The sequence below is a fragment of the Toxorhynchites rutilus genome, chromosome 3 (genome assembly GCF_029784135.1).
Source record: "Toxorhynchites rutilus septentrionalis strain SRP chromosome 3, ASM2978413v1, whole genome shotgun sequence".
Taxonomy (NCBI): Eukaryota; Metazoa; Arthropoda; class Insecta; order Diptera; family Culicidae; genus Toxorhynchites; species Toxorhynchites rutilus.
In genome coordinates, this window is record NC_073746.1 from 110,715,694 (window position 1) to 110,739,669 (window position 23,976).

A 23,976-nucleotide genomic window follows, 5' to 3' on the forward strand; every position below is an offset into this window, starting at 1 on the left:
TCTTTGTTCGTGAAGATAAAAATAAAATCGCAGCTAAAAGTTTTCAAATTCAGTAGATGATCCCAAAATCTTCAAAATGTTAGATAAAAAGAAAAAAATAGAAAAAAAAATTATAAAAAAATAATCAAAAATATTTGGCCTTTTCCATATGTTGTTAGTCTAGATAAATTTTCGGAAAACTAATTATGCCAAATTGCTTAATTAGGTAAGGTCTTCACGCTCATAAAGTTTAATTAGTTCTGAGAGGGTCATGCCAACATCTGGTCGAGTTGGCGCGAGATCCGTCATAATCATTTCATATTACAGCTTTATTGATATAATTTATGGGTTATTTTTAGGCTTGTGATAAACCACCACCGCTGGACAAACTGAATTGCTACCGGGACGATGGCAAAGATGGTCTCAAGTTCTACACCGATCCAAACTACTTCTTCGAGCTCTGGCGACAGGAGATGTTGAAGGACACGGAACGAGTGATGCACGATCGTGGTAAGAAAGTACACAAACCGCGTGGTGCTGACGGTGGTGCCGAGGGTGGTCGTCAGAAGAAGCGACCACGAGCGCCACACAATACCCGCGAGAAGCAACGTCAGCGGGCGATTGGTCACGGTGAAACACTTATGCCAAACAATGTGATTTACCGAACACCAAGCGCGATCGCGGCGGCTAACGAGGAGGCGATCTACAACAGCACCATGGGTAGCAACATAATATATGATTCAAGACAAACCGGGCCAGCGAGGCCCAATTCCATCGAGCTGCGAAGAAGTTACCAACCGGAAACCGTCGATGGTGGTGGTTACGGTCCACCCTCGCCACATTATCAGCAGCAGCACCAGCAAATGGCACAACAGAACAACTACCAACAGCAGCAACCGATTTACGACGAATACAATAGCCAACCGATTTATGGTTCCAACAATACGAGCCAAATGTCCCAGGAAAGCCTTTATGCACCGGGCACTCCATCCCGATCGAAATCCCGACCATCGCAGCCTCCTCCAGCGCCTCCTTCCACCGGAAGCGGCGGAGGAACGCCCAATGTATCGAACGCTAACACTCCCACTCGTGGCCGAAGTATGTCAACAGGTCGGGACAATCTTCCTCCTCCGCCACCAATTCCCGAGGGTCTCCAATCGCCCCCAAATATTCCCAACGGAGGAGCCAACGTTGCCGCCAAGCTCCTTAACCGAAACAACTCGAGGGCGGGCTCTCCGCTGCTCGGAACCAACGGACAGCCAACGCAACCGCAGCTACCGCCTGTGGGTGGTATCGGTGGTGGTCCACCACAACCGCAAGCTATCATAGATCAAAATCAAATCGCACTGGCACAGCTCAACCAGCAGATTAACAATCTAAACAATCTCAACATTCAGCTGAATCAGATGTCGATGAATGATTTGCCGCCGCCACCACCAATTCCGGAACAGGTGAGTCTATCGAGCGTGTATACCTTTACTTACCATTGGAAATTTTTACGACCGCATCTCTTAGGATATTCTCTTTGCCACTAGTTCCATTAGTATACGCTTACGTTGAGCTTAGCTGCAAAATGGGTATCATGTTGCAGGGTAAGATTATTGTTGCTTTCCCCTCTCTCCTCGTTCAATGTGCGTATCCAACCCTTCATCGGATCGTACTAAATGCACGTAAGGGTGTGCAGTGACTTACTTTCACATGTTTGCGACTAATCGCGCGAGTTTCCGATTGCCTTGGTTGATTTTTTTCGAGCGAGTGAGCTTCCCGTGTTGTAATTTAATTATCGTGCGTACGTGTATCGACGTCCTTCTCCACTTTGCCACACTCCATTGGGGCTAAACGGAGTGTTAATCATTATGCTAACATCACCTTGGCGGGGTATTTCTGCGTTGGAAAACGTTTCTGATGCCGAACACGTGTTCTATGTGATGTGACACAATATCGCGACTGTTTTATGTTTTCTTGTTTGTTTGTAGGCTAAATAGGGTTACCTAATAATAATATGTGAATACTTATGGGGGGTTCATCTTATGCTAACGTGCGAATTTCATAGCAATCGCAAAATATATGAAGTATACTTCCTAGCAGGATAATTAGAATTTTGAGAATTATTCGATTTGTTCAATAGCAATGTAAATATGTAAATATGAGATGCATTTTACTGGGCTTCATCGGTTTTTCCCAAAGTGAACTTTACTGCCAAAAAAAAGGAAGGTATTGATTATATAATGGTTTCAATTCTCTCTTGTAGAAAATTCTACAATCTATTGTAATGTTTAAGGAATTGAATTTCTCCATATAAAAATTTGAAGAAGTTTCACATTGTTTTAATTTGAGAGGCTATCTCGATTTGACACCAGGGGTGGGATTCCGCATTTCGAAACGAGTAAGTCGGATCGTGAAAATTCAAATTTGAATCGAACTGAATTTGGCATTATGCATCTATTTCGAATTAATATTTTCAGTGTACAGCGCGGACTCGATTATATACAGTTTTTGACTTTTTTTCACTGTACAGTTGTGTTCAAAATAATAGCAGCGCCTAATGCTATTTCCATATTATTATTACTATTCATGTATGGATAGTTGATGTTATCAATTAATCATATGAATATATAAAGGTGTCATCACCCGTTCAAAACCCATATTGTTTATAGCAATACAATTTCGTTCAGTGTATATGTCATTTGATACTTCCGGCTGAGTCCGTTTCGCGTTGTTCAAAATAATAGCAGCGAAAAACGATTTCAAACAAAGTTTGTTTCCATTCGGAGTTTTATACAACGTTGCACTTCTGAAAAAAATGATCGAAGAATCATCAAGATGTCACGGACTGACCCAACTTTGTCTTCTAATAAGATCAAAAATGAACTAGACTTAACTGTGAGCACTGTTACAGTCAGACGACGATTGACGGAAGCCAAACTATACGCACGTAGTCCTCGGAAAGTACCATTGTTGACAAAACGTCATGTTTCGAATCGCCTCAAATTTGCTAAAATGCATATCGATTGGCTGAAAGAAAAATGGCGTAATGTTTTGTGGACGGATGAGTCCAAAATAGTTTTGTTCGGGTTAAAAGGTCGTCGTCAGTATGTGAGACGTCCACGCAATACGGAATATCAACCGCACTACACGGTTAAGACAGTAAAGCACGGCGGAGCAAAAATTATGATATGGGGAAGTTTTTCGTACAACGGTGTCGGGCCGGTTTATCGCATACCAGGCATCATGGATCAACATGACTACATCAAGATACCCAGTGAGGTCACTAAAATGGGTGATGCAGCAGGACAACGATCCTAAACACACGAGTAAACGTGCTAAGGCGTGGTTTAAGGAGAAGAATATTGAGGTTATGGAGCGCCAGCGCAGTCTCCAGACTTAAACCCTATTGAAAATCTGTGAGATGTCAAATACGCTGTTTCTGGAGCCAGACCAAAAAATGTGGAAGAATTATGGTCTGTAATTCGTGATTCGTGGGCTGCAATACCTTATTCTCGCTGCCAAACACTTGTGTGTTCGCTGCCGAAACGGTGTGCTGCTGTTATGAAGAATAAGGGCTACGCTACAAAGTACTAAGGTGGATAATCATGTTACAGAACAACTTCGAAATCTTTCATCATTTTAATCATGTTTTCCTGGTGTTGACTGAAGTACTGCTATTTTTTTGAACACTAACTTTTTTGAACAAATGATTATTTTACTGAATAATAAAATGAAATCTTGCAACCAATACCATACACTTGTTGTATTGGAACTCTGTTCAAAATACACTATGAAGAAAATTCGGAGCAAAGCGCTAATTACAAATTATTATCTTATTTCAGATTTTAAATCAGCACTGCTATTATTTTGAACACAACTGTATATAATCGAGTCATAAAAAAATTGAGTTTTATTTGTTTTTTTTTTCATGTATTTTCGGTTTTTTGAAAATAAAAGAGGAATTTTATTTTTGATTCATCCCCTTTAAGTCAGGAAACACCTTTTTCACATGAAAAAAAAATTATCCAGATTCTCTCAAGAGGTGATAGACATCCATATTTGATGAAAAAAGTCACAAGAGGGTTGTGTCCGAGACACGACCGCATAGTTGACGTAGGATTCCGTTAGACTATCTGTTGATTTTGGATATGTTTGAAGACTTACATCGTTAAACTCTTTGATAATGATTTTGTGGCCCTGAAAAGAGCCGTTTTGTTTGGTTGTTGGGTATTGTTTGTTCACTTCACCAGTGTTTACCAGATGATGTTGACGGAAGGATGGTAAACAATCGTTGGATGGTGCGTATCAGATAGAAGATGCCGAAGTGACATGAGATATGATGAAAACTGCCTTCTGTGATCCTAGACTAAATACCTCCTGTGTTATGTATGGATGAAATTAAGAAAAAAAAACTCACAAATGTAATATTAAATAATTATCAATACCGAACACAATTATCAGTAAAAACATGTTACTTTAATATATAGAAAACATATTTGAAATGGAAAAAGTAACTTTCTTTTATAATTTTTACCTTCTGAGTGTTTTTTAAACCCAATGCGAATTTTAATTGGACTAACAACACCTAATACTATATGTAGAGCATATGGGAAATCACTTTTTCGAATATTTCTTCACTTTTCCAATTGTTCTCGCCGTATGAACTTTCTTTAGGTGAAAATAAACACAACAAAAGGGACAGCTTAAACAGAACGACCCGTTCTCGAGCGGGAACAAACCTTGCCACGGCGGGGTCAAATAACCCCTTTTGGATTTTTTTCAAAATTGCTATGAAAGTAACATTACCTCACCGTCAATTGTCTTTATTTCTTTTTATAAAAATCATCAGTGTATTCTTGAATACTTACTCCTTATCAAATTGAGCGAAATAATATATTTTGAACTTTACATAGTAATATTTCAAAGAAGGGTCATTTAACTCGCTGTGGTAGGAATAGGTATACATGAATATAGGTAGGTTCAGTGTTAACACAACTGCTACCATATGTAATTTTACACTTACACTTGTGCTAAATTTTTCACAATACGCGATCGGTTCGAAATTTCACGAAGCAACCAACATCAAAGTTCAAAATTTAAGTGTTGTTTGGTGCAATTAATCGTATCACTCACCTTACTTGCATTATAAAAATACCCCCAACTTACAATATTGGGCACCTTGGTTTTGATGTCTCTGTTAAGGAACACATTTCGGTGGGAACAAATGCTCCCCCTACTTTAATGTATTTACAATGTCGATTTCCCTCAGGGAGCTTGGTTCTGATGTCTCTGTTAGGGAACCGCCGTATGTGTCGTCAATTTCGACCAATCAGAAGTGGATATTTCCGTTACGATAGGGGTTGAGATTTTTCAATTGTTCGATAGTTAGTTTCATGGCATATTAGGCTGTCAAAAAAGTTCTGCGGTATTTTTTTTGAATTTTCATTTGTTCATAAAATTAGTTACAATCATCTGTTTTAAGTCAAATATGCGCCGTTTTGTTCGATGACTTGTTCCCAACGAGATGCCAACTTCATAATACCCCTGTTATGGAAGCTCGCTTCCTTATTGGCAAAAAAACTCGGATAACCAATTTTCACAGGCCTCTTTTGTGGCTAACTTCGCCATGGACAAAAACAGGTGGTAGTCACTTGGTGCAAGGTCCGGACTACACGGCGGATGCAAAAGAACCTCCCATCCGGGCTCCCGGAGCGTCATCCGCCAGAAGCGTCACCACACACTTCTTTGGTGACTTCTGGCGCGTCACCAAAGAAGTGTGTGGCCTGACGTTGTCTTGATGGAAGACAATGCGGCCTCTGTTTATCAAAGATGGCCTCTTCTTCATGAGTGCTACCTTCAAGCGGTCCAGTTGTTGGCAGTACAGGTCCGAATTGAGCGTTTGGCCATAGGGAAGCAGCTCATAATAGATTATTCCTTGACAATCCCACCAAACACACAGCAGAACCTTCCTGGCCGTTAATGAGGGCTTGGCCACCGTCTGAGCCGCTTCAGCGGGCTTCGACCACGACCGTTTGCGCTTCACGTTGTCGTAAATGACCCACTTTTCATCGCCAGTCACCATCCGCTTCAGAAACGGGTCGATTTTGTTGCGATTCAGCAGCGATTCACATGCGTCGATACGGTCAAAGGTGTTTTTTTTGCGTCAACGTGTGTGGCACCCATACATCGAGCTTCTTTGTGAATCCAAGCTTCTTCAAATGGTTAATAACGGTTTGATGACTTATTCCCAGCGCTTGGCCGATGCTACGGCTGCTACTATGTGTTGTAATTCAGCGATTTTGTCGCAATTTTCGACGACAGGCCTTCCGGAGCGTGGCGCATCTTCGACGACCTCTACACCAGAACGAAAACGTTAAAACCATCGTTGTGCGGTGGAAATGGAAACTGTATCGGGTCCATAAACTGCACAAATTTTATTGGCAGCTTGGGATGCATTTTTGCCTTTTTTTTTATCCAAAATATATATTTTATTAAGGCTCATATGGCGTCAGCCTAACGGGGCCGGGAGTTCAATATTTTGACAATGTTTGCTTAGACTATGTTAGTAATATGTAACCGATTACTCGCGGTTGACTCGAGGTTAGTATTACAAGTGTTCTCATAATTGGTATGTCGCAGTCTTCGATGCTCTGTACGTGTGCCCGACACGGGATACTTCCTATTGGGATGCAGCTGACCATTAATCAGCAACGCCCCCCTAGTCTGTACCTCATATCTAGCGTGGTGCGTCTTTCTCGACTCGAGGAATCCAGGATAGAATGGTCACTAGCCGGCGCAATCATCAGCTCGTGTAGAGTTGTCATGAGCGGTACAACCTTTGGCTCTTGTTGAATAATCAGTGGACTGCACAACCTTCGGCCCGTGCATCTGTAAAGAGTGTGTGTATGTATTGCCGCGACTAAGTAAAAGTTTATCGATCGGATAGGAGGGATATGAAACAGGAACACAACGAAGGAAACATCATTAAACGTTGACATCGGCGTTTCTGAGGAACAGGTATAGATGAAGCAGAAGATCAGGATCCCGGCTACCTAAGATATCCCGGACGGGGATATCCGATTGTCTGCCTTGTGCTCTCAGTGCTCTAGAGAGCTGAGAGCGAGCAGCATGGAACCGGATACACGACCAGACAACATGCTCGATGTCGTGGTAGCCATCGCCACAATCACAAAGATTGTTTGCTGCGAGCCCAATGCGATAGAGATGCGCGTTTAGGTTGTAGTGATTGGACATAAGCCGAGATATCACGCGAATGAAATCACGACCTACATTCAATCCCTTGAACCATGCACTCGTCGAGACCTTAGGGATAATCGTGTGTAACCAACGACCGTACTAATCACCACTCCACATGCGCTGCCAACTCACGAGCGTATACTGACGAGGAATGTGGAAAAATTCATTATAAGCAATTTGCCTTTCAAAAAGTGTGCATTCTAAAGCGCCCACCTTAGCTAGCGAGTCCGCTTTCTCATTCCCCGGAATCGAGCAATGAGAGGGAACCCATGCTAAGGTAATCTTGAATAATTTTTCGACCAAAACACTCAATAGTTGTCTTATTCTTGTTAGGAAATAAGATGAGCGTTTATCAACATTCATTGAGCGGATTGCCTCTATTGAGCTGAGACTGTCTGAAAAAATAAAATAATGGTCGATGGGCAATGTTTCAATGATCCCTAATGCGTAATATATCGCACCCAGTTCAGCGACATACACGGAACAAGGATCTTTGAGTTTGAAAGAGGCACTGGAATTTTCATTGAAGATGCCGAAGCCAGTGGACCCGTTTATGAATGAACCGTCAGTAAAGAACATTTTATCAGATCTAACTTTCCCATATTCTGCCGAAAATATCGGCGGAATAGAATCGGAGCGTAGGTGATCTGGGATTCCATGGATTTTTTGTCGCATGGCTCTGTCATTTTTTATCTGTCCATACAGATAAAAAATGACAGAGGAATTGCAGAAGTATGGGAAGCAAACTTGGTTGGAGATGCCTGGTGAAGGGTGCACGTCGTGTGTAAGGTACTCATGGTATAAAGACATAAAACTTGACTGAGGAGTCAGTTGGAGTAGATTTTCGAAGTTATCAATTAACAATGGATTCATGATCTTGCAACGGATGAGAAATCTGTAGGATAATTCTGTGAACCGAAGAGTAAGCGTGGGTACTCCTGCCAAAACTTCGAGACTCATCGTATGTGTCGAATGCAAACACCCCATGGCTATACGCAAGCAACGATATTGTATTTTCTCCAGCTTGAGAATATGAATCCTGGCAGCTGATCGGAAGCAAAAACTGCCATATTCTAACCCTGATAATATCGTTGTTTTGTACAACTGAATGAGGTCTCCTGGATGGGCACCCCACCATGTTCCGGTAATTGTTTGGAGAAAATTGATTCTTTGCTGGCATTTCTGTTTCAAATACGCAATGTGTCTCCCCCAGGTACACTTAGAATCAAAATATACACCCAGGTATTTGAAAAACATAGAGTGCCGGATAGGTGAAGCTGGAATTGGGCGGGTTCGTGCTTCCTACAAAAAACGACCATTTCAGTTTTCTCCGTAGAGAATTCGATACCCAGCTTGAGGGCCCACGTGAACAGATTGTTCAGGGTATCTTGCAACGACTTTTGCAGAACGACGGGATTAGTACCCGTGATGGAAATAATTCCATCGTCTGCAAGTTGTCTCAGCGTGCAGTCTCTAGTTAGACAATCATCCATATCATTGACGTAAAAACTGTACAAGAGGGGGCTTAGGCAGGAGCCTTGTGGTAGGCCCATAAAACTGTAACGAGAAGATTTTGAGCTGCCATGAGAGAAAATCATGTGCTTTTCTGACAGTAAATTGTACAGGAAATTGTTAAGAATTGGTGAAAGTCCACGATTATGAAGCTTCTCTGAGAGAATTTCCATGGAAACTGAATCAAATGCCCCTTTGATATCGAGAAAAACGGAAGCCATTTGTTCTTTGCGAGCAAATGCGATTTGGATTTCAGAAGATAGCAGCGCGAGACAATCATTTGTCCCTTTACCTCGGCGGAAGCCAAACTGCGTATTTGACAGCAAATTGTTCGTTTCGACCCACTTGTCCAAACGAAGTAGAATCATTTTCTCTAACAATTTACGAATACAGGATAACATTGCAATCGGCCTATACGAGTTGTGATCGCAAGCCGGCTTGTTGGGTTTTCGTATGGCTATCACTCTCACTTGTCTCCAGTCATGCGGGACAATATTCAGCTCCAGAAACTTGTTGAACAAGTTCAGCAAACGCTGTTTTGCCAAGTCGGGAAGATTCTTCAACAAGTTGAATTTAATCTTGTCCGACCCCGGAGCTGAATTGTTACATGAGAGAAGGGCAATTGAGAATTCCACCATCGAAAAATTCTCATAATCGCTTTGAAGTGGAATGTCGCGTACGACGTTTGGTGCAGGAACGGTGTCGGGGCAAACCTTCCTTGCAAAGTTAAAAATCCAACGGTCAGAGTATTCCTCACTTTCGTTTGTGGTTCCAGCCACGCATTTTCCTAGCCGTATTCCAAAGAGTGCTCATAGCGGTCTCCCTTGACAAACCATTGACGAACTTCCGCCAATATCCACGCTTTTTTGCTTTAATCAAACCTTTTAGTTTGGCTTCTAGAGCTTGGTACTTTAGAAACCATTCCACTAATCCAGTTTTCCTGAATTTTTTGAAAGCGGATGATTTTTCAAGGTAGACCTTTGAACATTCCTTGTCCCACCAAAGTGATGGAGGACGACGTCGGAAAGTGGTAGCCGGTACACGTTTCTTTTGAGCTTGAAGTGCGCTTTCGTAAATCAAACTCGATATAAAGTTATACTCTTCGAGTGGAGGAAGTTCATGCATTGAAACAATTGCTTCAGATATTATTTCCGCAAATGTTCTCCAGTCAATAGTTTTCGTAAGGTCATACGAAATATTGACTGACTCACGAGAGCTTGATTCATTAGCGATCGATAAAATTATTGGTAGGTGATCACTACCGTGGGGATCTTGGATTACCTTCCACATGCAATCCAGGGATAACGAAGAAGAGCATAGAGATATGTCTAGCATACTTGCCCGTGCAGGAGGATTGGCTATTCTGGTTGCTTCCCCAGTATTCAAAACTGTCAATTTGAAGTTTTCGCACAGATCATAAATCAAAGTGGCACGGTTGTCATCGTAGAGTGATCCCCATGCTGTTCCATGGGAGTTGAAATCACCTAAGATTAACCGCGGCTCCGGCATTGCCTCGATAGTATCAAAGAACTGATGGCGGCCTACCGTAGTTCTGGGAGGGATATATATCGAAGCAATGCAGAGGTCTTTACCATTGATTTGTGTCTGGCAAGCAACAACTTCAATACCTGTCATCGATGGGAGAGTGACTCTATAGAAGGAGTGACATTTTTTAATCCCCAATAGTACGCCACCAAACGAGTCATTTCGATCGAGGCGAATAATGTTGAAATCGTGGAAATTCAGCTCATTGGCTGAAGAAAGCCATGTTTCACAGAGAGAAAATACATCACAGTTAGAGCTGTGAACTAAAAATTTAAACTGATCTAGTTTAGGAATGATGCTTCTGCAATTCCACTGTATTACAGTGGTCAAATCCTTGACCTCTTGCCCTGAATCAGGCATTGAGGGAAATGAACGCTGCCAAAAAACCACATTTTTCTTTCAAAAATGTTCTCACAATCGGAAGCAAACATAATACTATGCTTTTAAGAGGGTCATTTATATTTAAAGCATTTAAAATGTTGTCCACCAGGTCAGAAAGCGCAAGCAAACCAGATTGTGGCTGTTGCCTCGACCGCGAAAATGGAACAGACGGGGTGGGTGCTGCTCCGGGAAGTGCTGAGGACCCCTGGTGCGTAGAAGAACCGCTTAAACCAGGAGATACTTGCTGCGGTCTATTCTCAGCACGTTCAATTCGAGTTTTCATTCCAACTTGGGAAGTTTCGGTTGTCTTTCTGGGGAGTGATGGAAAAGAAGTAATTTTTCTTTTCTTGACGGCACCCTGCGATGTACTGGAACTTCCTGCATTGGGAGCGTCAGCAACAGGCTCGTCGTTTTGCAGAATGGAGTAGGGATTGTCCTGATTCGTTGGTACGGAACTCTTAAGCATTTCTGCATAAGTCCACTTGGAACGTTCCTTTAAGGAACGCTTGATTTTCTCCCCTCGTTGTTTGTACACCGGGCTTTGGATAAGATCATGAGGAGTCCCGCCGCAATGAAGACACTTGTGCTCTTTCGCGCAAGGATTCTCATCATGGCTCTCTCCACAATCTGCGCAACGTTTTTTATTGCAACAATAGGCGGCCGTGTGACCGAGTTGCATACATTTGTTGCATTTCATTACCCGGGGTACAAACAACCGAACAGGTAAACGAAGTGCACCTATTGCAACGTAGTTAGGAAGGGCGGAACCCTCAAATGTCACACGAAAAGAGCTTGTCCGATTGAGGACTCTTTTGTCATTTTTAAGTGACACAGATTTCAGTCGATCGCATGCAAGAATCTTCACACTTTTAAGTGAAGAGTTCTTGAAGCGACCGACACCATCGAGTATCTCTTTTCGAGTCAAACCCTTTTCGTTTATTACACCGTCTATTTCAACGTTGCAACAGGGTACGTATACGCGATACTCGATCGCAAAGAGATCACAGCGCGTTATTTCATTCGCTTGGGTTCTGCTGGAGACGACAACTCGTAATTTGTCTGGCCCCATTCGAGTAATCTCGGTAACTTCGGAAAATTTCTGTGTCAACTCTTTTGAGATGCGAATGACGTTAAGAGGTTTGGATTTTCGTCTAAAGTATACGATAAATGGGCCTTTGGCGCCATCAGGGTATTCTTTTAGACGAAAATCCTGCTTCTCGTCTTTTTCCTCATCTTCAGAGCTTTCTATCTCGTAAACAGAATTTTCCTCCTCATCTTCTGTTTCATCCTCCTGCTCTTCAGGAGGAGGTTCATTATCTGATATATTCGTTGGCGTGGATGGGGGATCCTCCCCGCCCTCTGCCATATTAATAAAAACGAAGAAGTAGACAACTGTTCGATATGAACAGAATATAATAATTTGGAAAATATCAATTAGTAAAAGAAATTAAATTTCTATATTAGTTATTGTTGAAAATTTTATTTATTTCAATTTTTGTTATTATGTGTAATTTGAAAATGAAAAAAGTTCCAATAAAAGTTCAACGGTGATGTATCAAAATGGACACCCCTAATGCCAACGCTTGCCGATTTGGTAAACACAAAGTTTAAACAATGGTGTAAATCGTGCACAGAAGCTATACAGAATGATGGAAGAAGAAAGAGGAAAATAAACTTCTACTTGCCGCCGCTGTGTAGCGTGTGTGATGATGTGTCTTGCTGCCGGATTGTCTCGATAACGCACCACTTTTTATGAGCTTTACTTCGCTCGCAGCGCACCAGATGAAAAAATACACACTAGTAACGGATGTAAAAAAAACACCTGTATCGGATCAAATATAGGTTCGACCGATCTGCTTGCGAGTTGTCGAAGCATTTTTGCCTTTGTCATAGTAGTACTGTAAAATATGTCGGATTTTCTCTTTATTTTGCTCTATATTTGCGACACTATAACTCACGAACGACTTAACCAAACAAAACACTGTCAGGGACTATATTATAGCGAGCAAAAATACCTTTCCAACAAGCTATAGTATGACTCGATACAATGAATACAACTAGAACTACGCGCTTACAACGACACCTCGCGGAAATACCGCAGGACTTTTTTGACAGCCTAATATATTATTTTATTCAATATAAAAAATTGTTATGGAGTGCCGAAATCGATTGACGCAAAAATTTCATCAATCCATCATGAAATGACTGAGCAATAAGCGTTTGAAATTGGACAATTTTCACGAAATCCTACGTCAAAAATCCTACTACGCAGATGTTCGAATTTCAACAATGACAGAGTTATGAACTTTTTTTTTTGTTTCGGACTCTGTTGCCTAAAACTGGCTCTACATTAAAAAGTACGCTACTGAAGACGATTCTGATGCTTTCATTTGAAAGAGGAGATTTTTTTTAGTTAGTTTGCTTAGTACAGGATATAGTAGTGGAACAACGAAACTCTTCATCTTTATTATGTTCTAAAAGTCATCTAAATCTGCCTCTTCAAAACAGAGTAATTTTTGTTACTCCAACACAAATAACGAAATTCGAATTTTTCACTGTTATTGATTAAAAGTAAGCAACTGAATATAATTCATAGAAGTATAAAGAGCTATAACACAACATAAAACGTATTTATCGATTGTGGTTTCATTGGAGTAAGAATCAGAACATAGCATAACTGCACGCTCGAAACAAACATAATTTTTACATTTCATGCAGTTGTCGCGTATTTTTCGGGTCTTTTATCAAAAAGAAGAATGTATAACGACCTTCTAGATAATTACCAGATGATAAAGGTTCTGGAATATAAAGTTTGCATATTTCCAATATTCTTTGTCTCTGTTTTCTTGGTAAACAAAGAAATAATGCCTTTTTTTAGATGGGGCATAAAAAGATTATATAAAAGAATTTCTAGGAACTTCCTTTTCTTTTTCTTGTTTTCTTGTCGATATTGTCCATTATAAAAAAAATATCCTCGAAACTGTAACTGTTAAAAATAACCATAAGCCACCGGTTAGTTTATAGTTTACTGTTTACAATTCTTTCACAAGTGTGTATATGTATGACCATTATATTTAGCGAATAACGAAAGTCAAACATTTTTTATTTATTTTGCTTGTGAACGTATGAATCTAACCACGAATAGTTTATGTATGGATCCGTTCAATCCAGTTACAAAAGGAACTGAAATCAAATAAGAATAGTTCGGTAATGATCATATGCATAATATGCAATAAATATTCCACGCCACTAGCATTAATTTATACATTTCATTCAACAATATTCTAGAATATGAAAAAAGGGAAATAGGCGATAGTGAACAAGAGAGCACGCTTATTCCGCAGAAGCAGGAGCTGAAGGATAAAAGTAACCCTCTATCGCTAAGTGAAAATGAGCAAGTTTGTCTTATTTACGGTTTCGATAGAAATGATAATAATTATTCTTTTGTTCCAAGATTACAGCAGTATTTCAGGCTTAAGTAGATCTGGAAAATCGAAATAAGTGATTTTTTTTTGCATTTTTGGGAAGCGATTATATACTGTGAAAAAAAATCGGAGACTGTATATTAGGGTGCCAATGAATGTATGGGAAAAATCGACCCTAAAATTTTAAAAAGTTACCCTATACAGAATGCCACCACCTCGAAAAAACACCCTATGCGAAATATCAGTTCAATCGGGCTTAAGGGAGAGTGGCGCAATGCGGTCAAAGTTTGAGTTTTTTAAAACCGAAAAATCATCCAAGGGAGGATTAAAGGAAATCGGGGTTTTCAACATTTTTTTTATGCCAAATATCTTAAAATTGAATGGAACGTCGAGATCTAGTGTCATTTCGAAAAAAAAATTATCAAAAATCGATTTTTTTGGGTTTTTTTTCGGACTACGAGACAAAACATATGGTTTTGGGTGCCAAAAAAATTGTTATCTTGATTTTTCACTTGGAACTTGCTGCAAAATGTTGATTTGCACGATAATATACCCTATGCCAAACATTAGCTCATTCGAACTTCATTTATTAGTGTCGCACCAAAAAAAATTTCGAAAACCTTCCTCGATTTCCCCCTTGGGTGATTTTTCGATTTTTAAAATACTCAAACTTTGACCGCTTAGCGCCACTCTGACTTAAATCCTATTGAGCTGATATCCTGCATAGGGTGTTTTTTTCGAGGTGGTGAACATTTATTATGAGGTAATTTTTCGAAATTTGAGATGTCCATTTTCATTGGCACCCAAAACAATTCTTCCAGCTTTACTTCGGGTTTTTTTTTTATTTTGTTTCAATTTTTTGGTCTTTTTTCACATTTTTCCAGCTTTTTCAAAAATTTGGTTGGCATCTCTGTCAGTGAATCACTTTGATATTGTCTTGGTCTTGACGCAAACTGATGCGTAGATGCTGTGTTACCGGGGGGTAAGTTCTGTTTCGGTAATTGGCAAGACTGGAAATCAGAGGGAGGCAGGAGCAGGAAATTCAATGATCTGAGCATTTTGTGATACATGAGAACATGATCTTAGGATCATGACTAGCCAATATACCTCGAACTGATATACATGAGTGTACCTCGCGCCCCTGTTTAATCACATTGAGTTTCAATTGTTTCCAATACACTCTGTCCAACTTTTATAAGACCACCCTGATTCTATTTCGTTGCAACACAAACAGTTACAATTTCAACAAGATACATTCATACATTATTGATTGCTTAGAATAGAGTATATTTAACGTCAATTTCGTTCAAAAGAGTTGTTAGTTTATTTATTTTTCTTAAATATGATAAACTCAGCTGTCCAGTTTCTATAAGACCACTTCAAAATTCATTAGTATTATCAATGAAAAATTCAAAACGATCGGCTGATTTACATGTTAATAATTGGTAACCTTGCCATTTCGACTAATAACCGCGAAAATTCGTGTTGGAATACTTTTTTACCAAATTCTGCTGAACTAAGATTTTCAACAGGATTTAAGTCGGGCGAGCGAGCCGGCCAGTCCAAAAAAATAATATTTTTGGTCCTTAATCCATTGCTTAGTTTTTTTGCTGGTATGAATAGTAGCATTGTTTTGCTGGAATGTGAATTTTGTGTGACGATATCCACTCAAAAACGGTAGGAGAGAGGATTCCAAAACATGTGTGTAATCCTTGACAGATGTAAATGCTATCTTGAGCTTTCCGGTGGCACAGAATCCTGCCCAAACCATGCACAAACCTCCACCAATATTCCTGGTTGAGAAATACTGTTGCTTCATCCGTATATCACGCCAGTATCCGTTGAAACCATGAGGACCATCCAAATGAACTTTTTTGTCAGTGAAGATAACCTATTCGTTGAAGAACTTTTCGTTATATATGCTATATACCATAGCAAAATGTATTCTTTTGAAAACATTCTTTGTCATAACATACCTTGTCTCCCTGTCGGTTCATATGAGCTTTGGCAGAACTCAGACGTCTTCCGATGTGAGATTATGTAAGAGTTTTAACCTTTAAACCCCTCTTTATGTGAGGATTTTTTACCAAAATTTGACGAATTGTTCTTCTCTCTCCGTGAGGACTTTTCCTTTCGGCATTTTCCAGATTTAATTGATCAAAACAACTTAAACAACGGAAAATGTAACTGGTCTTATAGAAACTTGACAGTTGAAAATACGAAAACATTCGTTTACGCTCAGCGCTTGCACACACATATGAAAATCGTGCAGTGTATGGTAGTTACCAATACCTACACACTAGAATATAAATTGAAGCATTGTTTGTTTACAATGACACAAAGCAGCAAGATCATCACCTGGTCTTATAGAAATTGGACAGAATGTAGCTTTGAATGTCATGGTGTTCAAAAACATAAAAATACAGTTATGCCCTGGTTTAACTGGTCTGCTTTTTAACTGGGCGAACGTGAACTGGACCTTGGAGCAGAATTTCATAAACAATCGACGGCATATTCAAATTAAAGATTTGCTGTGAGGGGCATTCGTGTGTGATTTGAAATGTTATGAAGATTGACATTTTTTTCGCATGACAAAAACATTGATTAAATTACAGAAAAATAATTTTCTCAAATTATATTTCATACCTGTTGGCTCACTCAATGCGAAACTTCCATTGGAATCCTTTTGTTTATCCAATTTCATGATCAACGCGAATCAAACAATTCATTGAAGTTCCGCTTGATTTTGTTTGGCGTTTAACATGCCGGACCAGTTAAAACGCGAATGTCGAGAACTGGTCTTCTCTTTTCGCCCAGTTTGTGAATGTTCACTGTAGTTCTTTAGGGCTTTTTCTGTATTATAGTGACTTCCAACACTTTTGGCTGGTTCATCACTTTACTTCCCTTCGAAGAATGTTGGGAGTGATAATTGAATTCGTGGCCTTTAGTGTGAGAGGTACGAATATTACTACAACGCTAGATAACCTCCGTTCTTCTGGCGCTATCATCCGTACATCAGAGGAATATTTCTACACACTTGTATCGTATTCGAATAATCATTTTGTTTCATAAAAATATTGTAACTACTCCTTCTCGTGACTGTTACGAAATAAGTATATCGTGTCCGCTGTTCTAACCATTCAATTACGCAATTGTTCTTCCAGCTCTCACCGAAACAGTCGCCACCAAATGTGGCCCCACCACCACCGCCTCCGCCGCCACCACTGCTAGATGGATCCCTGAGTCCCTCCAAGCCACCGATGGCGAACGGAGACATCGTCAGTGGTGGCGGTATGCCCAACGGAACACTCATCATGGGCCAAATGCACCAGCTGAAGAAAATTCCTCCCAAGGAGAAGATCGCTTACGAGGATCCCCGTTCCGACCTGATGAAAGCCATCCGGGACGGTATGTACATAAAATGTTGCCCATGCTGCCTACGTCGTATTATAAACTGCATCTTCTTATTGTAGGAATCAAACTGCGCAAAGTGGAGCAGCGAAACGACGCCAAGGACAACGATCGCACCATCGAGCGATTGCACGATGTGGCCTCAATTCTGGCCCGTCGCGTTGCGATTGAGCTGAGCGAGTCCTCGGACTCAGAAAGTGACGACGATAGCGAGGGCTGGATGGAGAACGAAACGTCCGCATGACAGCACGAGAATGCGGGGACCGCGGCGGGGGGCGCCGTTATTGCCGGCGGCGGCAGTAAAAAGAAGTAATCAGGAGGAAAACAGTGATAGTGCTCTCTGCTTGTTTTCTGTGCAAAAAGAAAGACAACGGGACGGCCGGGGCTCAGCAGAAATGAATTATAGAGGGAATGGGCGCGAACACGAAATAGATATGGCAGAAACGATAAACAAACACTCCGGGGCTGAGAAATTGGTTTATCTCCCGTGTTTCCTGTTGGCTTATCCCTTTTTGGAGCAGGGAACGACGAGAAATGCTACCTGTTTGTCACTCGGAGTGAATCAAATTGATTAGTGGAGGGATGGAAGATGACTTCCGAACGACATAGGAACATTGTGCCGAGTGTAAATGAAAATTTGCTGATTGGGAAAGTTTTTTCTTCGCTTTTCTTTCTCACATTACGTCGTGCAGAAGGATTGTAAGGGAATTTTCGTTTTTGAAAGTGATTATTGAGTTCTAGCTGTTTGCGAGAAGGATTGCAATAAGGTAGAGAGGAAAAAGAGTGATATCGGAAGAAAAGATGTGTATTTTTATTGTAATTACTAAATTATTTATTATCATAAACATAGAAAGGGAAAGTTTAGTTTTTATTTTCTCTCAATTATTGTATATTGTTTCTTGAAGCATTTGCCTGCTGAAAGAAGGGGGAAAAAGAAAAGCAGCAATCCAAAAAAAGCAAAGAGAAGAAAAATCAAAATCCACACATTCTGATAATATTGAAATGAATAGATATTAAATCAAATATTTAGCATTCATCCAGCAGAACGTTTATTGTAGTGAATGTAAAGAAAACATCGAAACAAATTATTGTTTCGTAGAAGATTGCCACCAAGATTAGTACGGAATATGATTTTCTTTAACTTTGGTGAGCTGAATTCTTTCTTATTTCCAATTTCCATGCCATTTGATTGCAATCATCATCCCAGCAAGCAATATTCCGTACTGAAATGCATGATATGTATAAACACCACAAAGATTCAGGATAAAACCAACCCATAGTTTAGCGGAGATAGAGATAAGTAATACAATTAATAATTAAAAAAGTGGTCAAAGACTCGTATGAAAATGATATTTTGCAAAGTGAATAATCTAAGCAGAATACAAAAAAAACCCATTCGAAATGGATGTTAGAGCTCAAATTTCGGCAAACACTTGCTATTTATTGTAGAGGAATTTAGAAAGACAGAGAACGAAAAATCTCGTGCTAGATCAAACGATTTCCGTTCTGCACTTATTCCAATGCAAGTTTTCGGCACCAATCAATCGCTCCCTCTCTATTCCAGTTGCTTTCCTCAACCGAGACGAACTCATCCTGCGATTAATTACTTGTGCTTTAACTTATGTTCACTGCTTCGCTTTTTGTCTCAGCTCAAAATTACTGAATGGACGCTTTTGTTGTTGCTTTAGGCGTGAAAAATAAGCAAGAAATTGCTACACTATATACATTTTGTGTAAAAGATTTACCCAAAAACTAGTATCTCTTGTCCAAAAATTTAACAAAAAAAATTTGTACTGCCCACTCTAAATTTTATGTCGAAGATTCTATCATTTAAACTATCAATTGCACTCCAAACAATAGCTAAACGGATATCGGAATAATTTGCGGTGAAACAACACAATAAGAGCTATTGAACAGATCAAACGAAAAGTTACTTCAAACCACTATTAGACACCTGTGCAAAAATGTAATCAAAGGAAATCCACATTTAAAATTTATGCTACTCATAGATAGCCACTAACAAACAAGCAAACAAAAACTTTCTTCCAAACAGCATAAACTAATCGTCTCAATCTGCTAAATAACTAAACAAATAAATAGAAACTCAACAGTCAAACTTCTTCGACGGAAGTGCAGCGAATAACGGAAGCATAACACACACACACACACACACACACACTTATACTAGCAAGACAAACAAACCACTTTGAATTGAAATAGCAAAACAAATATAACGCAACCGTTGACTTGTCAACAGGCTTTAGCGCGCGCGCATTTCAATGGGGAATCGAAGACTAATAAATAACATACATACCAACAAGAACAACAGCAAAACTACGGCAAAGAAAACGTGGACGTGAAATTATCAACAACAAAAAAAAAACGTTTTACTGTAATCCTTTGTAGAAGTTGTGGTAATAAGTAAATAGCGTATTCATATGACATCAGAGCGGGGGGAGAGATCACTCGTCGCGAATGATAATAATAATGATTCTGTGAAATATAGGTTCGTATCCAAATTTCCCGCGCTACGCGCGATGCTACGAACTAAAAGATGTCTGGTCCAACGCAACGAATTGGGTGCATAGAGGGTTCGTAGCATCACTTTTGGCGCAGGGGAATCCTTCGATTAACTTGTGTCGGGAGAGCTATGCAAGTAGTTGTTCCTTGTATGATTCGTATATATATATATAAGTGAGAGAGATTTACTTGTTCATATTGTTTAGATTATTAGTTTCTTTTTATTCAATTCCAATCGCTCGTAATATTTGTTTTATATTTTTTAAAGAGTATAAAATTTAAATAACAATACTTTAACTCGCTGTAACATATAGGGGAAAACAAAATTAATCTACTGTCACTTGGATAAACGTCTTACTAAGCAGAAGGTAAATATTTGAATATAATATTGAAAATTTATTAAAATAAAGTGAAACTTGAAAAGCAGACTTGTGGGAGAAAGTTGTCATTAGAGAAATAGAGAAAACCCAAGCTAGTTTTTCGAAGTATCATTCCTTGTAGACAGTGTTGAAAAAAATCATCTTCGCTAAGCTCAAATGCATAGATTTGCAGGTTGCTAGGTTGCATCGAAAACCTATATATTCCAAACGAAAATCAAAATGACAGATTCAGACAACCAGTGAATAAGAGCAAATGAACTTTCGTTCTTCAATATGTTTTGGAGTTTATTTTTCCACCCAGTGTAATTTTCATCTTGATTATTCAAGTTGCCACAATTTAATTTCATTTTAGCCAAATAAATATCAGCCGTTGTTTACTCTTAACTGAGGCAGGTGTGTGCGGTTGGTTTTTACTTATGCCGTTGTTACCGTCAAAAACAAAATCCTGCGCGATTTCTTGCAAAGTTCGTTTCATCGAACTCTTGCGTTTTTGCTCTCTAAATGGTGCAGTTTGATTTTTTTTATTTTTGAATTTTGACTCAAAATCGGAGCCAGAACGAATGTCGTTTCGAATGTAATGAATATCAATTCGTTGCTTTTGATATTCAAAGTATAAATAACATCGAAGTTATGAACCCCACTCAATGCCGTATTCATTCATTATAGCAAATTTGTTAATGCATCAGCGATATGCACAAAATGAACTCGTTTGTTATTGCCATCAAGATAATGAAGGATTGTGTCACATTTACCCGAAACCCACTCACCCGAAAAACAGTTACCCGAAAGACATTCACCCGAATTGTAACAAATACCCGAATGCAACAATTACCCGAATGTAACATTTACCCGAATGCGACAGTTACCCGAATGTGACAATAACCCGAATGTTACAGTATTTGTATATTTATTTCTGATCAGTGTTATATGAAGATCATATTTGTCTCGTGCGTTCATTCATAGTGCGATTTTAGAAATAGTGGCTTTGAATAAAATCCTTTTCAAAATAATGAAATGTGAAATAATACAGTTTTATAACGTATTATGAAGTTTAATCATTCATATGGATGACGCAGCCCGTTTATTTAACACGTTGAGTGTCACGCGGTTTTAAAGCGACTTTCCCGTCAGGCCATGCGCTGATATCGTAGTACAGCAATGCGAAGCGCAATACAGCGGTTGTCAGCTAACGGGGCGAAGAGCGCAGCCCAGTTAACGAATTCCACTCGTTAACTGAGTTGACTTTTCAAACGTCAAAAAACACCGAGGGGAACGTCAATGAATGTATTCAAAAACTATTTATTGAAAAATATGGAAGCGTAAAATAAAAACTACACTGAGAGAATTAATTAGTAGATGTAATGATTTGATAAATGCAACCAACCGTGCTTCTACCGCGCTAATTATTGATTTAGCCACGAGGAGAAATTGGTAAACATATATGTCAAGCAGAACTACGATTCGTAAGCCAAATATCGGCTTAATTTTTCCGAAGAAAATGCACGTATCACATTTATATCAAAACTTTTACCTCCGTATTGCCTTATAGCAACAATAAAAATTGGTAATTGGTCGTACACACCTTTTTTCTGTTTAAGTTTCAGCTCTTTAACATTTTTTTTATATTCCCTTTTTTTATTTCATTTTCATTTGTTACATTTCACTACTTGTTCTCTGATTTAGCATTTTTCGTTTGCCAAGAAGAGAAGAAAAGCTTTACTAAATCTAAATCAAAGGTTAGCAATACTGATAACCCGATTCAAATTTGTCTAAGCTGATAAATTCGCAAATTTTGAACGAACTGATTCAACGAGCTCGAAATTCTCATTATCTTTATCTAGAAGACGCTTCACGGCGCCTTCTAGATCAATGCGGAAGAAGAAATTGATCCGAATCAAAATGAAAATGAATTGTTCTGTACTAGTGTTCAAGTATTCTTCATGATTACTTTGAATTTTATCAAGGGGGATTTCCGATTCAGCTTGCGCAGTCCGAAGACATCGGTCGCAAATTTGTTCGCGTCTATTGTAGAGTGGAGATTATACCGTTATCAGTTCGTGGCTGGTGAAGTTATTTCGTCCTAACGGGGTTCTCTTTATTGCGCGAGTGAGGAGAGCAGCAATCACTACCAGCGTGAGGAAGAAGTCCTCCACGGCGGACGCGGTGCGTGTGTCTCTTCAGAGAAAGAGGTAATCTACCTTAACAAGCCCCCCTCAAGAAAATTGGCAAACTTTTCCTCTTCGCCCCCTCAATCTCCCGCTCCAGCTTCCGCTCTACTACCGAACTTGCCTCCCAGCCCTACTGATCCCGCTCCCGTTCAACAATCGACCTCGTCCTCCCCCTCAGTTGTTTCCTCTCCTCGTGTCTATCCAGACGATGCACTTGGAGCTGGTCCATGGGTTGTTTTTTTCCGGCCTAAACCAAAAGGAAAGTCAATTAATGTCATTCAGGTTTCGAAAGATCTGGCAAGATTATATTCCTCCGTGGTCGAAATCTCTAAGGTTAGACCGAACAAACTGCGTGTTGTCGTGAGTGATCGGAAACACGCGAATGCAATTGTGATCGACGAGAGATTCTCCCTAGAGTATCGCGTCTACGTGCCCTCCCATGACGTAGAAATCTCGGGGGTGGTAACTGAAACTGGTCTGACGTGCGAAATGATAAAAGAAGGAGTTGGTAAATTTAAAAGACTCCCGTTGGTGGGTGTTAAAATTTTGGACAGCCGCCAACTAGGAAAAGTATCCCAAGAAGAGGGAAAAACTAAATTCACGCCGTCAGACTCGTTTCGAGTAACTTTTGCTGGTTCCGCTCTACCTGACTACGTCATGGTGGGAAAATTGAGATTGCCTGTGCGACTCTTCGTGCCAAAGCCCATGACTTGCAACAAATGCAAGTCAGTTGGTCACACAGCAGACTACTGCGCCAACAAGGAGCGCTGTGCCACTTGCGGAGAGCAACATGAGGGGAAATCCTGCAGTGCGACTGAGCATAAATGTCCATATTGCGGGGGATCCCCACACGAACTCTCAGTTTGTGAAACTTACAAGAGTCGCTGGGAGAAACAGAAGCGCTCTTTGAAGGAACGCTCGAAACGCACTTTTGCGGATATTTTAAAGGGCGCTTCTCCAATGGCCCAACAACAACAATTAATCAACACACAAAATGTCTTCGCCACGTTGCCCGTTGACGAAATAGAAGCGGACACAGCTAACGGGGGCACACCGTTCATTTTCCAAGGGAATCCCCGGCGCAAAAATGTGGCCACTCCCAAAGTTCAAGGACAAGCCCCTCCGGTGATACCCCCTGTTAGCATGCCTAAAAAATCGAGTGCAGCGGACAAGCAAAATCAGGTTCCTCCTGGTTTCCGTGGGAATAATTCACCTTCGAATGGCCCAGCACTCGAGGGTACATCAAAAACCCCAACTGTCCCTGTTTTTCCGTCCAGTTCAACTTCCCAATCGGGATTTATAAAGTTGTCTGACCTTTTGGACCAAATCTTCAAGTGTTTTAATGTTTCCGACTCCATCAGAACCATTGTCATTTCAATGCTTCCAGTATTAAAGACAATTTTGCAACAA

General features: G+C 40.0%; 1 protein-coding gene across 5 annotated transcripts in view; it reads left to right on the forward strand.

The window, feature by feature from the left end:
• LOC129776886 (actin-binding protein WASF3) overlaps window positions 1–19,699 on the forward strand; it is an 89,547-nt gene extending 69,848 nt beyond the window's left edge. For all 5 annotated transcript variants that reach the window (XM_055782799.1, XM_055782800.1, XM_055782798.1 and 2 more), the window contains 3 exons: window positions 339–1,430; window positions 17,252–17,495; window positions 17,561–19,699. In XM_055782799.1, coding sequence (XP_055638774.1) covers window positions 339–1,430; window positions 17,252–17,495; window positions 17,561–17,742 — 1,518 coding nt within the window. In that variant the 3' untranslated portion in view covers window positions 17,743–19,699. The remainder of the gene's footprint in view (window positions 1–338; window positions 1,431–17,251; window positions 17,496–17,560) is intronic.
• The last annotated feature ends 4,277 nt before the right edge of the window (window positions 19,700–23,976 follow it).